At 40.6% G+C, this 22,746-nt stretch overlaps 1 protein-coding gene across 3 annotated transcripts in view; it reads right to left on the bottom strand.

Annotated features, from left to right (window-relative positions):
* LOC125126146 (V-type proton ATPase subunit S1-like protein) overlaps positions 1–22,746 on the bottom strand; it is a 58,498-nt gene that overhangs the window by 2,730 nt on the left and 33,022 nt on the right. For 2 of the 3 annotated variants that reach the window (XM_047778222.1, XM_047778223.1), the window contains exons 7-9: positions 21,893–21,943; positions 17,118–17,355; positions 11,159–11,802 (exon numbers count right to left, since the gene is read on the bottom strand). In XM_047778222.1, coding sequence (XP_047634178.1) covers positions 11,500–11,802; positions 17,118–17,355; positions 21,893–21,943 — 592 coding nt within the window. In that variant the 3' untranslated portion in view covers positions 11,159–11,499. Of the gene's footprint in view, positions 1–2,165; positions 2,262–11,158; positions 11,803–17,117; positions 17,356–21,892; positions 21,944–22,746 lie in introns of those variants that run through there. The other variant, XM_047778225.1, reaches the window with a different exon arrangement.

Below are 22,746 nucleotides of genomic sequence, written 5' to 3'. Positions count from 1 at the left end.
ACCTGGATTTTAAGAAGAAATATTTGGATAAACATCTTTAAAAGGGCACTGAATGCAAAAAGTTTTGTGTCCCATTCCCACCAAAGCATGACTTCAACAAAGCAGGATTAATAGTTGAGTGAATAGGATGAGATGTTCTGTGGCTTTCAGTGAACTTCTCCATCAACTTCTACCACTGCCAAATGGGCCCAAATAAAGTGGCAGGGATACAGGCATGAACTTAGCAAAATGGACTTCTGCTCACCAAGGCTTATCAGGCTATAGCACGGCTAAGTACTCAAAGTGCTAGCAGCAGAGACCAACACTGAGCCCCTAAAATGGTACCATTCTCTAGGGATAATTAGCCAGATACCTGATGGGGTTGATCACATTAGTCGCTCCCATCATGGAAGGAGCAGTACATTATTCTCACTAGATAAGCACTTACCATAGGCATGGATTTCTCTTCCTTGCCCACAATGCTTCTGACCCTATCTGTGAACTTACAGAATGCCTTATCTACCATCATGGTATTTCATAGCATTGCTTCCAGCCAAGCATTTCACAGCAAAAGAAGTGTAGCCAATGGGCCCATGCCCATGGAATTCACTGGTCTTCCCCTGTTGCCATCATCCTGAAGCAGTTAATTGACAGAACAACTGAATGGCTTTTTACGGACTCAGTTATAGCGCCAGGTGGGTAGTGGTACCTTTCAAAGCTGTGGCAACATGGACCAGGAGGTAGTAGATAACTTAGCAATAAATGTACCATCCTGTTTCTCCCTAACCCAGGATTCATGCATCTGAGAATCAAGCAATACAAGTAGGAAGAGCAGCTCTCACTAACATCTCTAGTGATTCACTAACGAACATTTTTCTTTCCATCCTTGCAACTTTAGGCACAACTGATACAAAGGTCTTAGTTTCCAAGAAAGGAATGTTTTCACAAAGAGACAAAACAATGATTCTATTGAACTAGAAACTGAGACCATCACATAGCTTCTCTGGGGTCCTTACGCCTATGAACTGACTGAACAAAGAAAGGGGTTACTTTAGTGGTTCCCCATGGGGGCAATTTTGTCAGGAGGACATCTGCAATGTCTGGAGACATTTTTTGCTGTCGCAACTGCAGGAGAATGTACTAGCACCTGGGAGGTAGAGGTCAAGGATGCTGCTAAACATCCTACATGGCACAGGATAGGCCACTACAAGGAAGACTTAACCTACCCCAAAACGCCAATAGTATGGAAATCCTGGACTGTTCAAATGATCCTAGTGATTGAACCTCACTATCAAGGGGAAATTGGATTGCCATTACACAATGTGGGCAGAGAGGAACCTTGGGTACTTTTTTAATATTCCCATGTTCTGTGATTAAAGGCAATGAAAAACTACAAGTCAATTCATGCAAAACTTCTAATGGTCCAGAATTTCAAGAATAAATGTTTATATTATCCCACCAGGCAAAGAACTCCAACTAGCAGAAGAAGGCAATTATAAACACCAGCTAGACCATGTGACTAAATGCAGAAATGAGAAGTATAGTAGTTGCATGTCTTCCTTATTCTGACGTGAACAATTCTCTCTCTGTGTGTGTGTATCCGTGTGTGTGTGTGTATGTATATATGAAATTCTTTGTATATATACCTATGTATATGTATGTATGTGTGTGTGTATATATAGAAAATACTTTTATTTTCCTACTCCCAATTCCTGATCCTCTAGCACAGTATGTGTGGATAGTTGTTAACCGTTAGGTTACAGGATAACAAAGGGGGAGTTAGAATAACTTATAAGAAGAATGAACATGACCAAAAACACAAAAGGAAATAAGCCTCCACTTAGGGGGAAATGGTTGTACACAAGGGTAGTTGTATCAGGTTAAGCAGAAGTATAGTTGTTACTGTATCTATTTTTAAAATAATTATAGTTTACAGAGATGTATGGGAGTGCTAAATTGACCAGACTGTGGTGGTTTTATAATCTATCACTACAGCTAGGCTGAACCATGTTTTCTACAATTCACTTCTCTGTATGTTTCTGATTAAGATGGACCATATCTGAGAGCCTATTTGCAGGAGATTTAGGAAGTAGAAGTGAAGCAGCAGCCATTTGTTCTTAACCTTCAAAAAGCAGAGTCAGGTGCATTTGAAGCTCAGGCACATTATCATTTATTTGCTGGTTTACCTTGTTGGCACAGGACAGCACCCAGGTCTGGAGCTCCTCCACTTTTTCCTGGAATCCTCCCTCAGTATCTTCAATTCATGGAACATTTATTTAGTTCTGTAACAAAGGGAACTATTTTATCAATGATGGAGGCAGTGAAAACTGACACAGGTTTCATTCTCATGATCCCAGCTCCTCTTCATGGATTCTAGCTTGTCCTTGCTCTCCCCCACTTTACATCCATTTTTGCTTCCCAGTTGTTTGCTATGCAGACTTCAAGTTTTAGCATCTGACAGTAAGACAAGAGGCCAGTCCATGGAGACTATTTATCCAGTATCCACAGTTGTGTATAAAGTCAAATCTCTGTGAAAATCTCTCTCCTTCAAATCCCTCTCTCTCTCTCTCTCTCTCTCTCTCTCTCTCACACACACACACACACACACACACACACACACACACACACGCACACACACATTTATACAGGTCTCTTCCATGGCTCTGGAAGAGTCCCTAGTATTATGTGCTCATGATAATATGTTTTGGGAAAAGCTGTAAAAATAAACTATTTCAAACTCAGTCTAATTTTAAAATTTTTAATTATTTTTTCCTTTTTTTGGTCGTTTTTTTTTTTTTTTATTTTTTAGGTCCACACCCATGGCATATGGAGGTTTCCAGACTAGGGGTCTAATCAGAGCTACAGCTGCTGGCCTACATCACAGCCACAGCAATGCCAGATCCTTAACCCACTGAGCGAGGCCAGGGATCAAACCCACAATCTCATGGTTCCTGGTTGGATTCACTTCCACTGCACTACGATGGGAACTCCTGTTTTCTCTTTCTAAATAGATGATCACCTTCATGCCTAATTTATATTTATAATTTTATATTCATTTTCTTAAAGAGGGTCTTCTAAACAGTGGTTCAAAATCGGCATCTGTACCTGCAGAGGTCTCCCTGCATTTGAAGTCAGTTCAGAGTTGACCTTCCTGAAAATACATCAGAAAACCCTTTTGCAGCTGCAGGATGAAATAAATGCTGACTGCAAACAAATGGAGAAGGTTGGTGAGTCCTGACTTCTGACCACAAGGCATTTAAACATGAAGCGAATTGACTGCAGTTTGCATTAAGGAAACTGTAAGAAGGAGGGCTGTACTGGAAAATCAGGTTCAGTCTTGAAACATGCACTTCCTCAACAAGAAGAGGAATGGAATCAAGGGCACAGGAGATGCAGAGAGGAGGCCTAATTAAGGTTAGAACATTTGTCCAAATCTCCACAAATATAATCTCCTGGACCTTGGATCCTCCCAAAAAGCAGAATGATTTGTAACACATAAAGAGATTTTCAGATATTACTGGAATGATTCATCAAAGAAGGAAAAAGAATACGCCTTGTTTAGGGGAAGAATTTGAGACTACTGGATAGGTTTCTAAATCCAACGCCTCATGTAAATGTGACAACAAACTCTCAAGGTCAGAGATGAGTTTTGCTCAGAATGATGCCACTGCTGGATAAAAATGAATGTTGTGGGAAACACTTTATCACTGTAATAGAGTTGAAAATAAAATTTAGCTTCTTAAAAAATGTGATAGCATAACACTCTATAGTTAAATATTACCGTCATGACGTAGTGATTAACGAATCTGATTAGGAACCATGAGGTTACAGGTTCGATCCCTGGCCTTGCTCAGTGGGTTAAGGATCCGGCGTTGCCGTGAGCTGTGGTGTAGGTCACAGACGTGCCTCGGATCCTGTGTTGCTGTGGCTCTGGTGTAGGCCAGGGGCTGCAGCTCCAATTCGACCCCTAGCCTGGGAACCTCCATGTGCTTTGGGAGCAGCCCTAGAAAAGGCAAAAAGACCAAAAAAAAAAAAAGACAAAAAGATTCTTGGCTTCATATTTATTTCTAAGCTTTTCCATGATAATTTTTGAAGAGCTAGTATGCATCTTTTAAGACCTAACCAAATAGATTTTTAAAACATCTTTTAAGTTTTTAAACATTCCACTGATCTTTCATATGTAACATGATGGATGGATAAAGGAGAAAGAGATGGCTCCATAGACAAAGAGCTGTTATTTTAAATCTGACTGTAGTCTGACCTGGATGGATTAAAAAGAAATAATTCTGAAGAGGAAGAAAGGCTCTTTTCTTTAAGATCAACACCATAAATTATTTCCTAACTTTCAGTAAAAGTCTGTGACATTCGTATCGATGTCAGACCTCAACTCTGAGAACTGAGGAGTAAGAAGGTGAGGCCACCAGAGGTGGTTTGAAAATCAACAGAGGCAGGAAATCAGAACTAGAAGAAACAAGAAGAACATAAATCACTACTGTTCCTGCCACCAATCCACCCTCCTGTTGAATTCTCAGGTGTCACGGGGAACAGACATACCTCTCACATTAAGGGGATTCAAGCCACTTGACCAGGAGAGCAAACTAAAGTATGACTCCAGAGGATTTGGGGACATCCAGGGGGCCACTGTCAGGGTTACATGTGTTATAAAACAATAACCATTAGAACAACTAAATTTGACTACCATCATTTGTCCTATTTTTCCTTTATAAAATATCAGAAGGTCCAAACCACCTTTTAAATTCCATTTATTTGGAACTAGAGGGTTTTGCTCTAGCGCCATTTGGTTCTTTTAAAATGTTGTTGAACTCATCTCAGCAACTGAAAATATCAGTAAACACTGCAAGTTCTATCATAGAGAAGGAAATCTGAAATACATAAACTATCCCAAAGAGTCATGGAAAAACTTGATCTGTTCACTTTATTATCTTTTTATTATGGTGTGAAGGCATGAAAAGCATAAGCAGTGGACACAGGCAGGATGGACAGCCATTCAGTATTCTCCCCAGGTTATGTCCCGTCTACGTGCCTCCACTGAAGAAGGGAAGTGGCTTCTCCACCCTGTTCCCTAGAAGGAAATCTGTAACACTAAGGTTTCTCTGAGGACCTTGTTCCACTTATTTTCTCCCCTCTGGAATATTTTTAACCTTTTTCTATACACTGGTTCCTCCTAGCCTGGGGGCTTCCAACTGCAGAAGCCATCACCTTGGTAGGATTCCCAAAGTGGCTTCTTAGCAATGATTGCTTTGTAATAATTTATTTGCATAAATGAGAGACTATCCGAGGGCTACCTTATAACACCACACCCACATCCCAATATGTTTTGAGTAAGAAGGCCTCAGTTTGTTACCTGGGAATTATCTGCAGCCTGAAGCTGCCTATTTCAGCTACCCATGGAGCTTCATGTGGCAGGGATCTATCTTAAAAGACTACCAGGCTGTAGGGCCCTAAAAATTGGGACACAGAATGACAATACGTGGGCATGTCTATAGGAGTATATGACACACGTGAACATCATTGTTCACAATGTCACAGCAGGGGAAAAAAAAAATACACAACCTCAGAAGGGCTGCCTTACCCTAGAGCATCTTATTGGTTGTTTTAAATTCTTTCTAAAAAAGCCTACTAGATATAAAACAAAGTAACAAATTTTAATTTGTCTAAATCTCTGTGCAAGTCTGATTCTCAACAGGAAGTAGGCACCCTAGGCACCCCCAAATAGGATAACCTAAGGAGAATTTATTTACAAAGGTCCCAGTAGGGCACAGGAGACCCACAAGGGACATGCAGTAACCTGAGGCTGTCACGGGAGCTGTTACCATCTCTGAGCCCAAAGGGACAAGGGAATAAGAAATTACTAAGAGCCAGGAGAGAGTCAAGTGTAGGAGGCCATCTTAAAAGAAGCAGGAACCTTCAGAGAAGGGATATACCCAGTCCAAGGCACTCCCTCTGAGAAAACACTGTGGGAATAAATCCTCTGAGCTAATGCTGGTCGCTTTTTTCCCATGGAGTATGATGTTCATCAGTGACCTCCTATGGACCAAATCCTAAGAATAAACATTTCTTAGTTCTTTTCTGACTTGGTATCTCTCCAGCATTTGACATAATTGACTATTTCCCTCACCCTGAAAACATTTTTTCCTTTGATTTCTGAGACACTATTCTTTTCTTGGTTTGTCTTTTCTCTTTCTTGCTTCTAGTCCAGCTCCTTTACAGACTTCTCTTGCTCATCCCACTCCATAAATAACGGCATTGCCTAGAGATCTACTGTCAAACCGCCTTTCTCCTTGATCGATCTCATTCCTTTCTCTATCACCACTACCAAGTTTTCAACTTTCTCCCTCTGGCCTTTACTGCTTGTCTTTCCAGAGAAGCAGATCCTGCGAAGGATTTGAATACAAGCAATTTATTTTGAAGGTGATGCCAGGAAACATTATTAGGGGAGTAAGGAAGGAAGACAGGGCAAAAGAGAGAGTTAATGAAGTGAACATTATACAGTGAAGATGCATCAACAGGCAAACGAGTCTTACTGAGGAGCTCCAGGAAATGGTATAAAACACACCCCAAAATCATTTGAATCAAGGGGAAAATGCACTGTGGTATTTACACACAACTCCTGAGAGTTACTGCATGAAGGCCACTCCCAGTGCGTATTAGTTCCTCAGCACGTCCAACCTGCCAGGAACACAGGTAGAGCAGCCTCTGAGGGCCGTTCTTGGCAAAGAAGAGATGGGCCAATATGCACGGAAACGGTCAGGTCCAAAGAATGTGGGTGGACACTGACAGCATCTGCTACATTTCCAAATTTCTATTTCTAGTCCAGATCTCTTCCTTTGCCCCATATTCATACATCCAACCACGTACTTGGACCTCTCCTACAGGAAGTGCCTGCAGGAATCTCCCCTCTCCCAAACCCACTCTTATCCTCACCTGTTTTTCCCTGATGGCAGACACTGATATCGCCTCCCACCAGCACCCAAAATAAGACATCTGCCAGTCATTTGCAACTTGCCAATTGGTTGCTTTCTTATTGAACCAACCTCTGAATCATCCCAAATCCTCTCAAGGTCTCCATTATCTCCAGTCAATATTCTAAGTCTACAGTTGAGCACAATGGTTCCCTCTCTTCATTTCCAGCTGCACCTTTCTCATTCCTCCGAATACACTGCATGTGCCTACCCACACACACAGTTCTTCACACCTAACAAAGCCCAGTCTTTGCATATGTGTTTCATTCTGCCATATGTCCTTCTCAACATTACCTGTCTGCTCAACTCCTGCTCATGTTCTTTGCTATATTTTCCCAGACTTTCCAGGAAGACAGACATCTCTTTAGGTTATACTCCTGCAGTACTAACAATTAAAGGACAATAATCACATACCTATTGGGTTACCAATAAAAGTATCCATGGGAATAGCATAAATTATTTACCTAAATATCAGAACATACCAGAAGTGATGCAAAAAGACAGATAACTGATGGACGAGCATAAAATTGTTCGTTATAATGCTCAACATTAGATAGGAAGACCAAAGACCCTCTTTTAAGAGGTCTCTTCTTCAGTCAAGAGTGCTCTTCTGGAGTCACAAACAGACTCAGCTCCATAAGTCCACTGTGATGGCTCAAGAAAGGTCTTTTTACACCAGAACTGGATGATGATGATGATGATTTAGATGAACAAGTATTTCAGAGGACTGCCTAGCCACATCTATCATAGAACACTTTACCATTAATAATCTAATCTAATTAACACTCTTCCCTTTCTTCCCCTTAAGGTTCCTGTGCTGTTATTTCACCCCTGATACTCCAGGATCCCAGCATCCCAAATGAGACCAAGTTCTCCAGTTCAAGAATAGCATCTCCTATCTTCATCCATAGCCTAACAGAGGACAGTCAGTAGAGCACTTTTCAAAAATTCTAATACTGTATCCCCAATGTATATCTATGACAAAAGAAGTGTCTTCTGATCCTTCACAGAGGAACAGTTATGAGGATGGAGAACAGGTCATTAATGATATGTAAATTTTAATATCTCAATTTTCTAAGTTTAAATTTCTTTTTTTTTTCTATAGTATACTAAGAAATTTCTGGCCTATTTCATTTGTGTTTCTCACTGTTAATTTCACAGTGTAAGCAATCAACTGAGAAAACTGTTAGAAACACTCCTGGCTGCTCAAACCAGCACAACTCATACAAAATCTGGTAAGAGAACCTATCTCAAGGGATTGAGCCCGATGTGAAATTATACACCTCACTCTCTAGAACCCATTTACATAGATATTCCCAAGTCTTATGCTGCATAAATTAGCAAAACCTTGAATTTTATTCTCCCATATATGATTTTGATGCTAGAATATGACGCTGTCTGTCCAGAGGCATATAACTGTCTCTGGTGAGATCATCACAGGACCATCAAGAAAGGCAAGGATGGTTTCATCCCAGAGAGGATGCTGCTGCTAGCAAGAAGAGCTTAATGGAGTTTAGGAATTCGATTCTTTAAGTTGTCTAAATTCTCCCCAAAGTTACCATTCCTACTTCAAGGTTCTTCTCTTTTGAAATCAATGTTCTCATGTACATATACAAGACCTGGCAAGGCTGTGAATTCCACCCGTAATACAGTTTACCAATTTGCAGATCAGACCTGTGTCTGATTTTCAATGATGTCAGCCCATTGTCAAGCAGTAAGATTCTTGTAGATCAGTTATAAAAACTCCCTGGGGGAGTTTCCTTGTGGCTCAGTGGGTTAAGAATCTAGCATTGTCACTGCTACAGCTCGGGTCACTGCTATGGTGCAGGTTTGATCCCTGGCTGGGGAATTTCCACATGCCTTAGGTGTGGCCAAAAAAAAAAAAAAAAAGCCTCTCTGGATTTTTTTTTTTTAACACCATGCCTTGAGCTGTGAATTTAAACTCTTGAGTCATTGTTTTCTTTCTGTAAGCCCTCCAGCACAGATAGAAAGAGCTAGCCTACCTTACAGGGTATGCAGTATTACCCTTACATAAGGATCACCATAGGTAAGGATGTATTCCAGTGATCACCATACGTAAGGATATATTCCAATTTGCCTGGCACCATCTTGTTTATGTCTGTTCTCTTAGAATTGTTACTGACACTCGCTTTCACTTTCAAAAGTGTCCCAGCTTGAACAATAGGTTTTGTTGGCCCTTCATGTACTTAGAGGCTATCACATCAGCCTGCCATTTATACCACCAATGGACACTCAAAGCAACCACAGTGAAAATTTCTTTACGGAACGGCATGGCCTATCAGTTTCCCATCCTCTACTGCTAACAAAGTCCTCTTCTGGTTTTAAGCTAAAGAGAGGCAGATAATCAGTCCTAGCCCCCCATTTTCTTGAGGTTGCATTCCCTGCAATCATCTTTGGTAGAAATAAGTACATAAATTAAGATTCTTAGCTGCAGGCCACAGAATCTACTCCAGGAGTTCTCGATATGGCTCAGTGGGTTAAGAACCCAACATAGTGTCCATGAGGATGTGGGTTCAATCCTTGGCCTTACTCAGTGGGTTAAGGATCTGCTGTTGCCACAAGCTGAGGCATAGGTCATGAATGCAGCTCGGATCTGGTACTGTTGTGGCTGTAATGCAGGCTCCAGCTACAGCTCTGATGTGACCCTTAGCCCAGGAACTTCCATATAAGGAGGCAGGTGTGGCCCCAAAATTGAAAAAAAAAAAAATCTACTCCAGCTAGTAAAAGAGAAAGGATGTAAATTAACTATAGACTATAGTTCAATTTTTTTTAAAAATTGAAAGGAATTCACTATGGAATATTAGGAGTTTACAGAATTCTGGGAGGGCTGAACCAAACCTATATTCAAAGCCAATAATAATGCAGTCAAAAGAAATATCCAGGGAGTTCCTGTGATGGTGCAGCAGAAACGAATCCAACTAGTATCCATGAGGATGTTAGTTTGATCCCTGGCTTTGCTCAGTGGGCTGGGGATCCCGTGTTGCTGCAGCTGTGGTGTAGGCCTGGCCGGTATAGCTCTGATTTGACCCCTAGCCTGGGAACTTCCACATGACATGGGTACAGCCCTAAAAAGAAAAAAAAAAAATGGCCAACATGACACATTTTTATCAGAAATTCCACAGTCATTAACATTCATAATTGGCATCAAAGATGAGACTAGACTATAGACCAGTCACCACAGCTGCTCAAGAGGATTCAATTTCTTTGCACATGAACCCCTACACCACATCATTCTCAATTACTTTCTAAGTTTTGTACAGAGTATCTTAGAAGAACCTAGGTCATCTGTGAAACCCTAGTTAGGGAACTACAGTGTAGTTTTTACAAATAAGGTTTCTTTAACATGGAAGGCATAGTAGAAAAGCTTTGGTGAGGAAGCAGTGTGAGCCATTCTTAGGTAGCTACCAAGAACTGAAAGGATTATTGGGAAATCCACATGGATGAAAATGGTTATATGAATACCAGTGGTGGCTCCAGATTTTTTTTTTTTTGGTCTTTTGTCTTTTTAGGGCCGCACCCAAGGCACATGGAGTTTTCCAGGCTGGCCTAAGCCAAGCCACAGCAATGCCAGATCCAAGCCTTGCCTGCAACCTACACCGCAGCTCACAACAATGCTGGATCCTTAACCCACCGAGCAAGGCCAGAGATTGAACCCGAAACCCCATCATTCCTAGTTGGATTCGTTTCCGCTGCACCATGATGGGAACTCCCCAGAATTTCTATTAATGAAGAATTTAGGGGACACTACCTCATTGGAAAGGGGGGTAGAACTGTTTGCACACTGTTTTTACTTAGCTTAGTTGTTTATTTCAAGTCCTAGGGGGGCTGATGAGGTCTAAATGAGGCAAGCCTTGGCACCAAAAAACCAAATTAGAAAGGTAAGAGACTGCCAAGACTAGTATCACTCCTTCAGAGACTGAACTCAGCTGTCTCCAAACAGCAAAGTAAATGATAAGAATGCCCTTGAATAAGTGTTCCACCATATTGACAGGAGTCTTCCCTAAACAGTTCAGTGAAAGAGAAAAAAAAAAAAAAGACTATTTTTAAAAACAAAATTGGGGCATAACTTCTGAGAAATGCAAATTATGCTACAAAATATTTTAAATTCTGAACTTTCAGATAACCTTGTATTTATTATTTCTATATTTATCATATTCAAACTGGCAGAGGCAAGGAGGACCAAATGTGTTTTCCCTTCTCTATGGTGCATTGTTCTTTTTTTTTTTTTGAAGGGGGGAGTCTCCCTAACTTGAAATATTCTTTTACTTTCAAGGCAGCTTTGAGGCATCAATCATATTTACCTCTGCAGGATTCCTGAAACACCTTTTTCATTGCTCCAAGTCTATCTAGGAAGGCCAATGGATGCTCCAAAATGTATTCCTTGCGTGTATTTCCTTTAAAGTAAAAATCAAGCCTCTTGGCAGAAAAACTTCCCTCACAAGTCAAACAGCATAGAACATGAACAACTGCTTTTGGAGCCTATTGTGGACTCCTTGGGGGAGAGAGACCTGGGCTATTAAACATAAATTTTGCAGATCTGTTGGCTTCTCAGTTCATAGCATTCAACTCCTTGGCTCCTCAGCAGCTCCTTCTCATCTGCTGCATCTCCAGCTTTCAAATGGGGGAAGTGGGCTGGAGAGGCAATGAAATCGTAGTGCCGGTCCAGATATCGCAGGTAGGTGAGCATATGCAGGGCGTACGCCAACACCAGCAGCAGGATCAGAGACATTGCCAGGCCGATCAGGATGGCTGGCGAGAAGGAGGAGGCGCAGTCTCGGGCCTTGGCAAACTGTCCCCCCTTAATAGTAAAGGCTTGGATCTGTCAGGAGAAAGAAAAGAGCTGGAGTGACTGATTCTTTTCTCCTAAGATCTACTTCCCAGTTGGGCTAGGGTTCCTGGATCCCTAATTAGTCATGTTTAAATACTGGGGGCATATTTGAATAATTTAAACATATTATCTAACAAATGTGAGTGTGCTTTTGGGGACAGTGAAACTTAATTCAAAACCAAGACGGACTCTTGGGCATCTATCCGGACAAAACTCTACTTAAAAGAGACACGTGCACCCGCATGTTCATTGCAGCACTATTCACAATAGCCAGGACATGGAAATAACCCAAATGTCCATCGACAGATGACTGGATTCGGAGGATGTGGTATATATACACAATGGAATACTACTCAGCCATAAAAAAGAATGACATCATGCCATTTGCAGCAACATGGATGGAACTAGAGAATCTCATCCTGAGTGAAATGAGTCAGAAAGACAAAGACAAATACCCTATGATATCACTTATAACTGGCATCTAATATCCAGCACAAATGAACATCTCCTCAGAAAAGAAAATCATGGACTTGGAGAAGAGACTTGTGGCTGCCTGATGGGAGGGGGAGAGAGTAGGAGGGATTGGGAGCTTGGGCTTATCAGACACAACTTAGAATAGATTGACAAGGAGATCCTGCTGAATAGCATTGAGAACTTTGTCTAGATACTCATGTTGCAACAGAAGAAAGGGTGGGGGAAAAAATGTAATTGTAATGTATACATGTAAGGATAACTTGATCCCCTTGCTGTACAGTGGGAAAATAAAAAAAATTATAAAAAAAAAATCAAGACGGACCCAGAAACTCTGGGATATATGTTTATCATAATTTAGAGAGCAGTGAAATTCAAGGCTCTGAAATAAAACCTCTTTTAACTTGATCCTTTAGTTCATCAAAAAACACAATGTCTGGTGTCTCTAAAGCTTAAAGCCTACTCAAAATTTTTAAGGGATCATATAAATTTCACAAAGATTAATTCTCAGTTCCTCTGCCTTTGATTCTGTTGACAGGAAGTAGACAGGAAGAGTCCTTCAAGGGAAGATATCATGATTCCCAATGAGGTAAAAAATAGATAATAAAAGCTAACACTTAATGGAAGATCTTTTATGTACTAAGCACTGCCTTAACTCATTTAACTTACAAGAGCCTATGAATAAGTTACTATTTTATCCCAATTTATGGATGAGGAAACTGAGGCACAGAAAAGTAACTTCCCCAGAGTCACACAGCATTAAGTGCAGTGAAGATGTAATTCAAATTCAAGCAATCTAGCTTCAGAGTCACTTCTCAGTTTATAACTCCTGTTATATTGTATCTCTTCTTCTTCCCAGCACTGTCTTTATAGGTTGTACCATGAAGACTTGGTACTATTTTTGGAAAAGCTGTATAGTCCTTGCAATCTGCCCAGAGAATAGAAAGAGAAGCTTTCTCTTATGTGTAAATGAAGCAGTTTAATTACTCGGAACTAAGAGAGGTTCAAATAGACAAACAAATGGCTCCAATATATAAAGACCATTACAATGAAAGAAATAGGGGAGTTCCCTCTGTGGTATAGTAGAAACGAATCCGACTAGTATCCATGAGGATGCAGGTTTGATACCTGGCCTCACTCAGTGGGGCATAGATCCGGCATTGCCATGAGTTGCGGGGTAGGTTGCAGAAGCAGCTCGGATCCTGCATTGCTGTGGCTGTGGTGCAGGCTGGCAGCTGTAGCTCCAGTTCAACCCCTAGGCTGGAAATGTCAATATGCTGCAGGTGTGGCCCTAAAAAGTATTAAAAAAAAAAAAAGACAGCAAGCAAGAAAGAAATAGGGGCTACAGAGAAACTTTTCTAAATGAGAGGAATAATTTTGGGAAGGGAGCTCTCTCACATTTATCTGGCTTTTAGAATATAACCCTACATAGCATCAGTCACCTAATTAGTTTTAAAAATTAAATTATCCATGAGTGCTTTACTTAGAATTCGTATTTATGACTTAGGTGGGCACATTAGCATTTTTCCATGCTAAATGATTGAAGCCACCCATCATACCATAGACCTTAGGAGCTTTGCTCACCCAACTATCTATGCTTAGACTGAACCAAAACAGCTCCTGAAGGAGACTCTTGGCCTGGCTTCTGGGAAACTTGGCCTGCACGCTGTATGAAGAAGAAAAGTAGCCTTCCTTTCAGGTACTAAAAGCTTCTTAATGACAAAAGATGGTCTCATTTGATGCTACAACTGCAGCCAAAGAGAATGTCCTCATGTTGACTACAACTTAATTCTTAAGACTTGATTCAGATCAGTACCTGTAAAGGATGCCTGAAGAATATACTGTCTATCCATTTTCTGGGCTAGAGATTGCAAGCGCTCTGTATGCCACCCACAGGTAAGTTTTGTTTGGCCCAGAGTTACGAACATCCTAAAAACCTCCTGGCATTTAGATTTCTATCTTTAACTGAAAAGTTAGAAGACCCAGTAATATTGGATCTACAACCCTACAAAGCAAAAATTAGAGTTGAATCAACATTCTCCTGTGATGCCAGCTATGCTTTGCCACAGTCCCCAGCTGGCCCACCTGAGGCATGTCAGTTTTTACCTGAGGCCTCTGAGTTTCACCATTTATGCAACATCACTCTATACTTTATTCCTAGAAAAAGCCAGGTCAGCAACGCTGCGTATGTGGAATGCAGTCTTTTGCATACATACCATAACCCAAATCACCACCACTTCTTCCCTGGACTGGGCTTGCATTCTGCATCTGCCTACATGAAGGATGTTTTACAAGTTCCACCTCCAACACCCAATGCTCTTCCACCATGAGGCTGCTTTGAGGATGCTGGCATACATTGCACAACACCAAAGATGGATGCGCTCCTCACAAGTGCATTTTCAGTGGTCTTGTGAACTCCATGGACACACAATGAATGGGTGATTCTTTCTTAGGCTAGCTGCTCAAAAGCTTCAGAGACAAATTACTGTGCTGCTTCCAGCCGGGGCAGACAGATGATCATACAATTTTGTGTACCACCTTCACCAGTGGCTTTAACTGATCTTTCATTCATTCATTTTTCTTAATCCTCTATCTTTGCTCATCTTTTTTTTGCTTTACATTTTTTACAGCAAAACATACATAAAATCTACCATCTTAACCATTTTTAGTGTACAGTTCAGTGACGTTAAGTACATTCACATTATCATGCAACCATCACCACCATCCATCTCCAGAATTCTTTTCATCTTGTAAAACTGAAACTCTGTTCCCATTAAATACCACTTTCTATTCCCCTCTTCCTCCACCTCCTAACAACCACCATTCTACCTTCTATCTTCAAATGTGACTACTCTAGTATCTCATAAGCAGAATCATACAAATGTCTGTCCTCTGTGTCTGGTTTATTTCACTTGGCATAACATCCTCGAAGTTCACTCATATAGTTGCATGTATCTGAATTTCCTTCCTTCTTAAGGCTAAGTAATATTCCATTGTGTGAATTTTTAAAATTATAGTCAATTTACAGTTGTGTCAATATCTGTTGTACAGTAAAGTAATATATATATATATATATATACACACATATATATCATTTTTCTATATTATTTTCCATCATGGTTTATCCCAGGAGATGGGATATAGTTCCCTGTGCGATACAGTAGGACCTTGTCATTTATCCATTCTAAGTGTAATAGCTTGCATCTACTTCCATTGCGGGTATATGCTAGATTTTATTTTTCATTCATCCATTGATAGACGTTTGGTTTATACCCATCTTTTGCCTCTTATCACTAATGCTGCTATGAACATGGCTGCAAGTCTCTGTTTTCAATTCTTTTAGGTATATACTCAGAAGTGGAATTGCTGAATCACATGGTAATTCTATGTTTAATTTTTTAAGGAATTGTCATACTGTTTTCCACAGCGGCTGTACCATTTTACCCCACCAGAAATACAGATGGGTTCTACTTTCTCTACATTCCTGCCAACAGCTGTTATTTTTGGTTTGGGGGATTGTTTTATAATAAACACCCTAATGGGTATGAAGTTTGCCCATTTTCCAGTTATTCTTCTTAAAGTATTTCTGTAAGTCATCATAAGTCATTTCTGGAACAACGGAGGTATAAATCAGTCAATTCACCTGTTCTCATTAGGTGAGAATTATTCCTTGCTTTCATTATCACCTCCTCATTGCCCTTTCTGCCTACAGTCCACAATTCGAATTCTGCCTCTACCACTTACAAGGTATATCTCTTTGAACAGTTACATGATCGCCAGAGTTTTAGTAATCTCATTTGTAAAACAAAGAGAATAACAGCTATCTTGCAGCTTTATGATTAGTTCTGAAGACAAAGAATGTAAAATAACCATGAAAGTGCTGACGAACAAAGAGGATTAAGTATTAGTTATTGTTAATCTGTAAATGACATGGTCGGGGTGTTGTACATACATCAGGCCATGAATTCTTTATATCCATAAAAATAGGTCAGAAATTGAGAGAGTAGAGTAACATGGCTAAGTGGCTGAGAGGTAATTTGAAACGATGTCTTTCAAACTCCAAAATGAAACCTCCTTCCCCACCCCAATCTACCTTACCACACTTCTCCAAGCTGAGGGGAAGGGGAGTAAATATATACTCACATGTGGAAAAGATCAAAAGCCTATACAAGGGACATGTAAAACCCCGCCTATTTCAGCAAATGGGAAGAACAAGGCAAGCTTTTTTCACAGGTAAACAGGGCAGTGGAAGTTGACATGTTTCTCAGTCAGAAATTCTAGTGGTGAAAAGGAACCTTTAATGCCTCCATGCCTTTCCACAAATACTTTAAGAGGACCTCTGGGATATTTTTGACTCCCTGGCTGACAGTTCCATTCCTATGCTAACTGCCAAAGCTGTCATTCCAGCTGCAGATGTACTTCTTATCTGCCCTGATAGGATCACTGCTCCTCTCCAGGAAGGAAATAAAATAACTGTCCGACAATTCTTCTCCCCAGAAGGGCCTCTCACTTCAGGAAGTGTCAGTCACTGGGCTTCATGCTACAGCTTCACTCCAACTTAGATTGCTGGCATTCCTCACTGATAATTATTAGTGACTGGATAAACCTGAATGTAAAAGCCAGTCCACGGGAAGGAGTGGGGAGGGGTGTCACTGTGCAGAAAGAGGAAATAGTTGATCCTATTCTATTTCATACCTTAGAAGATAAAGGAAAAAACACCAATATTATTTTAAAGCTATCCACTCCTCTTTTTCCCTTAAATATCACTTTTTAGACACTGAGTTTCTTTAGCACCAAATACACAGGTGCGCTAAACATATGTTTTAGTTTATTACCTGGAAATCAACAAAAGTGACCTCCCACAGGCTTGACATATCGGTGTCACTGGGCAACAAAAGGCTGTCATACCGCTGCAGGCTGCTGACGCGGTGGCAGTGGTAGGAGTAACTTGACGTTGCATATATGCCAGTTGCATTAAAAGATGCTTGAACTGAATTATTGAAAATAATCTCAACTCGGTGCAAACTAAACCAGCTCTGGATGGAGAACTTGTTGTAATTGGTAAGGGTGAATCTGAAAGTGATTATAAAACAGTATTACCCCCAAAGCACATTCACAGTTGCTGACAGAGGACATCATCTACCAATGGTACAATGGCGCCCTCTTTTGTCAGGTAGTAGAACTGGCTCAGAGAGAGGCTTTTGCTTTTCTAGTTCTGAACAAGAACCTCCTGATGAGGGGGAATGAAGCAAATAACAAGGCAGCCTCCCAAAGGGAGCAATACAAATTACTACAAAAGGAAAAACACAAAGGCTTGGGTTTTTTTTTTTTTCGTTTTTAAAATTAAAATAATTTTATTCTTGCAAAAAATTTGAGAGAAATTACATGGACAATAATGTAGAATTAACAAAACAGATAATGGTTAAATAATAGTAATAGCTTTTACTATGAGGCAAGCATCTTTTTACGGTCTTTATGTGTATTTTATTTAATCTTCGCTACAACACGATGAGATAAATACTATTATCTTCATTTTGCAGATGCAGAATCTAAGACACTAAGGGATTAAATAACTAACTTGTGCAAGTTTATTCAGTAAGCATTGGAGCTGGGCTTAGACTCCAAACTGAGACCAGAGCCCTTACTCTTGGCCATTTGGAATGGAGCATTCTCTAGTAATAAAAAAGTTATAACATCCGTATGTCATGATCAATTTTCTCATTAAAAACTGTGTGACTACCTAGAAAAAAATTCTGGAAGGATAGACATCAAAATGTTAATGTGATTACCCACTTTGCTGTACACCTGAAACTAACACAACATTGTAAATCAATGTACAGTTTAATTTTAAAAAATGGGGAAAAAAATCAGCTGAGACCATTATAGCTCAGGGTGAAAGCTTGGGTTTTGATCCTGGCTCTGCCCACTGCAGGCTGTGTTCCTGCTCCCTCTGGAAACAGCATCTTGGTGTGTATAGGGCTGACCCTCTTCCCTCAGTGAAATCTCTCAGGTCCTGTCAATCAGTATATTGCAGCCCTTTAACTATAGTGACTGGTTTAGAGAAAGGCATATGCCCCAGGCTGGATCAGTAAGATGCAATCCTGGTGCTTCTGCTATAGCTAGCTAAAGGCAACAGGGCTCTTTTAAGTGGATACTGTCAGCTCAGCGTTTTCTTCCTGGCCACCATCTTCCCTGCCTGAGAATGAAGCTGACACAAAACAAGGTCAGCAGAGCCAGAAGATGGAGAAAGATGCTGCCCTGGTGAGGTCAGTTAATCATATTCATTCCCATTAATCAATCAGTTCCCTTTAGGCTTTAAGCAGCCAAAGAGTTCTTGCAAACACAGCTTTTATTAGTGGTATGATAAGGTTTGCATATAACCTCTGTGGGACTTGGTTTTCTCATCTGTAAAATGGATTGTGCTTATCTAAGCTGAAAGGGGGCATGCATGGCTAGTATCCTGTACTGTGCCTAGTGTTATAAAACATCTGAAGTTATCTAGGACACCCCCAGTTCACCCTGGCCTCCTGAGTTACACATGGGAAGGCTTTTTGAGGGAAGCAGTTGTGCCCAGCCATCCCTGCCCACTACAACAATCCACCAAGAACAGTCAGGGAAGGAAGGATGGAGGGAGTGGACATCTCTTGCCTAATCTCTGGAGTCAGAGGTTCCAGGGTGGGCAGTGGGAAAGAGGAGCCACTCCCAGAAAGGGTTTCCCAGGAAGTGACTGCTCCTGAGCTTGGGGCTCGGGTGGAGCCTGCCACATTGTCTGCAGCCCTGTTTCAGATAACAGCCTGAGACTGAAGCTATTATGATAATCTTGATGAGATGGAAGCATCAGTGCACCAGTAGACCTGCCTGAAAAATCCTTCCTTGTAAAAACACCAGGTCATCTTGCCAAATAGCTGTTCAGCACGTGGGGCTGGCTTCTGGAGCAGAGCCTAAGACAGGGACTTAGGGGTGAGTGATTTTTTTTAAAGAAAATCCTGGGAGGACAGGGGAGATGTAAAATGCGTGGAGGGAGGGAAGAACAAGTAAGGGCATGCATTGAACAGAGTGCCAGGGCTGGGGGCAGGGGGCAACTCCGGCTCCATCCTGCTGGGAGATCTGGAATTGTCTCATGTAATTAGTCAGGGCTGCCATGTGGGATGTCTGGCCCTCTGATGGGCATGCAGGCAAAGGGTGCTCCAGCAGCTGGCAATAACACAGGTACCTATTGTTAAACAGGGAGAAGGATGGAGGGGTGTGGACAGAGCAGCACAGTGCCTACTTCTGTTCCTGCTCTTTCCTAGTTGCTCTTTTAAAAGTATATATTGAAGAAGCCAGACATAAAGGTCATATGTTACATGATCCCATTTATATGAAATGTCCAGAACAGACAAAGCCATGGAGACAGAAAGCAGACTGGTAACTGCAGGTGGCCGGGAAGGGGAATGGGGAGTGACTGCTAATGGTAAGAAGTTTCATTTGAGACTGATACAGAAGGGTGATGGTGTGAATATACTGAATGCTATGGAATTGAACACTTTAAAATGGTAACTTTTACCAAAGTAAAAAAAAAAGGTGTAAGAAAAACAAATGTTAATAGTGATTATCAATGGTAGTTGGATTATTAATGATTTTCATTTTTTTCACAGCTCGATATTTTCTCATTTTTCTATTTTCTTTTTTCTTTTTTTTCATTTTTCTATTTTCAGTGGACATGTATAACCTTGTCTGACTTTGAGCTCCTACCGAAGGAGACCCCAAGACAAAGACGTGAATACGGGTATTTTGTGGAGGTGATCCCAAATTTATTTGGGAATTTAGTCATTCAAAATATGTAGAATGGAGAGAAGAGAAATGACAGAAGAAAGGAAGGTGGCCCAAAAGGACACAGATAAGAGTTTTTGCTGTGGGCAACTGGGGTTTAATGCCCACGGGGAACCCTGGGACAGAGGAGAACATGAGGCTCTGAGTGATCTCATCTGAGGAGGAGGGAGCTGGGGTAACTATAGACTTCTTTCAGTCCCTGCTGCAGTAGGGATGGGAGGCAATGTGCCCCTTTGGCCAGAGAAAGCTTTCAGGCAAAGAAAGGCTGGCAGTTGAAAGATGAGCTGGTGGACTATAGGGCTGTCAAATGCAAATGCCCAAGAGGATACAGACAGGAAACACTGACAGTGTCTGCCATATATAGCCTTATCATAAGAAAACTAATACTCATAAAGTTACTTTCCTTTAGGTTAAAAAAAAAAAAGGTGCTGTTTTTACACAATGGACTATTACTCAGGCATTAAAAGGAAAGAAAAAACGGCATTTGCAGCAATATGGATGGACCTAGAAATGATCATGCTAAGTGAAGTCAGTCAGACAGCGAGACACCAACATCAGATGCTATCACTTACATGTGGAATCTAAAAAACAGGACACAATGAACTTCTTTGTAGAACAGATACTGACTCACAGGATTTGAAAAACTTATGGTCTTCAAATGAGACTGGTTGGGGGGGTGGGGGGATGAGTTTGGGATGGAAATGCTATAAAATTTGGTTGTGAAGATTGTTGTACACCTATAAATGCAATGAAATTCATTAAGTAATTTAAAAAAAGTGTTGTGTGAATCAAATATATTCCCCATTCCAATATCAAACAGATATGTATATGTGTTTGGTCATTTTATAGAATTCTATTTTCCTTATAAAGTTTCTTCAAAAGACAATGGTCTGTGTGTTTTAAATTATGACCAGTGAAATACTGGTGTCCCATGATATGTAGGCAAATGTTCTGAGGAAAGAGCTTACTAAGGTTAAGCATAGGAAATGCTAGGTTTATCAAAGCCACCAAGCATAGCAATCTTCCTTAAGAGCACATTTCCACAGAAACTTCAATACACAAATTTCCACAGTGAATCTCTAAGAGGACACTGTGTGCCTCTTTCTCAAATATGTTTGACCACAGGACCCCTTTTCTGGGATTATAAACTCTTACACAGAGCAGAAGTGTTTCATACAACACAGCTTAGGAAAGACTGCCCTAGCACATCCTGCTGGTTTCTCAAGTAATGTTAAAGACACAGCTGTTTATCACCACTAAAAGGTTGGTCCTATAGGAAGGGAAAGATTATATTTTTATGAGAATAAAAATCTCTAATGCCTTCAAAGTGCTCCTTCCCCCTAACTACTTGGATAAGCCACTGTTGGCAGAAGCATTATTCTATACATAAACAGAGAAAAATGTAGGCCTGGGTGACTGTCTGCTGGGGAATGCAGCTAACAGAGTTAAGTGATAACTGTGATTCAGTTGTAAGGAGCTATACAGAAAATAATTTCAAACTAGATCCTCAGCTTTGGAGCTTTAAATATATTTTATTCTCAGCTCAGAGGAAAAGGGCTATCACATTCTCAGGTTCATATGTTTTCTAGGTAGATGCTTTGATAGAAACTAAAGAAAGTATTACGATAGAGTCCCACCATAATACCACTGACTTTCCAGTACAATTAGGTAAACATGGCATTTCATGCATCACAATGTTTGGCTCACAGTGGCCCCTAACACTTAAATCCTGAATGAATTATATGGAGCTAATCTGAAGTGTGAACCTCTGACATCCCAAAGAAGAATCCATACCTACCTTATATCAAGACCTCTGGGATTTTCAGCATCACCAAACTTCAGAGACAGCCTAAGAAGACAGAAACACAGTTCATCAAAATAGGAATAACTCTTACTCCACACTATACTCAAAAATTACCTCCAAATGGATCACAGGCCTAAATGTAACAACTAAAACTATAAAACACAGGGGAAACAAAAAAGAAATTTTTGCAATCTGGGGGTAAGAAACAGTTTCTTGAAAAAATACAAAAGTATTACTTTATAAAAGAAAAAAGCTGATAAATTGACTTAATTAAAAGAACTTTTGTTCTTCAAAAGGTACTGTTAAGAAAATAAAAAACTAGGAGTTCCCGTCGAGGCGCAGGGATTAACGAATCTGACTAGGAACCGTGAGGTTGCGGGTTCGGTCCCTGCCCTTGCTCAGTGGGTTAACGATCCGGTGTTGCTGTGAGCTGTGGCGTAGGTCGCAGACACGGCTCGGATCCTGAGTTGCTGTGGCTCTGGCGTAGGCCGGCAGCTACAGCTCCGATTCGACCCCTAGCCTGGGAATCTCCATATGCTGCGGGAGCGGCCCAAGAAATAGCAAAAAGACAAAAAAAAAAAGAAAATAAAAAACTAGCCACAGACTTGGAGAATATATCCACAACACATATTCATAAAGAACTTGTATCTGAAATATAACAAAGAACATGAAAAACTCAATAATAAGGAGGCAATGCAACTTTAAAGTGTTCAAAAGACAAGTGCTTCACAAGATATACAAATAACCAATAGGTACATGAAAATATGTCAACATCATTAGTCATCAGGAAAACATAAAATCACAATAAGATACTATAGTACAGTAATCAGAATGGTTAAAACTTTAAA

This window comes from Phacochoerus africanus, chromosome 4 (assembly GCF_016906955.1).
Source record: "Phacochoerus africanus isolate WHEZ1 chromosome 4, ROS_Pafr_v1, whole genome shotgun sequence".
Classification (NCBI taxonomy): domain Eukaryota; kingdom Metazoa; phylum Chordata; class Mammalia; order Artiodactyla; family Suidae; genus Phacochoerus; species Phacochoerus africanus.
Note: the sequence above shows the minus strand (reverse complement) of the source record. Positions and strands in the feature narration are given on the sequence as shown.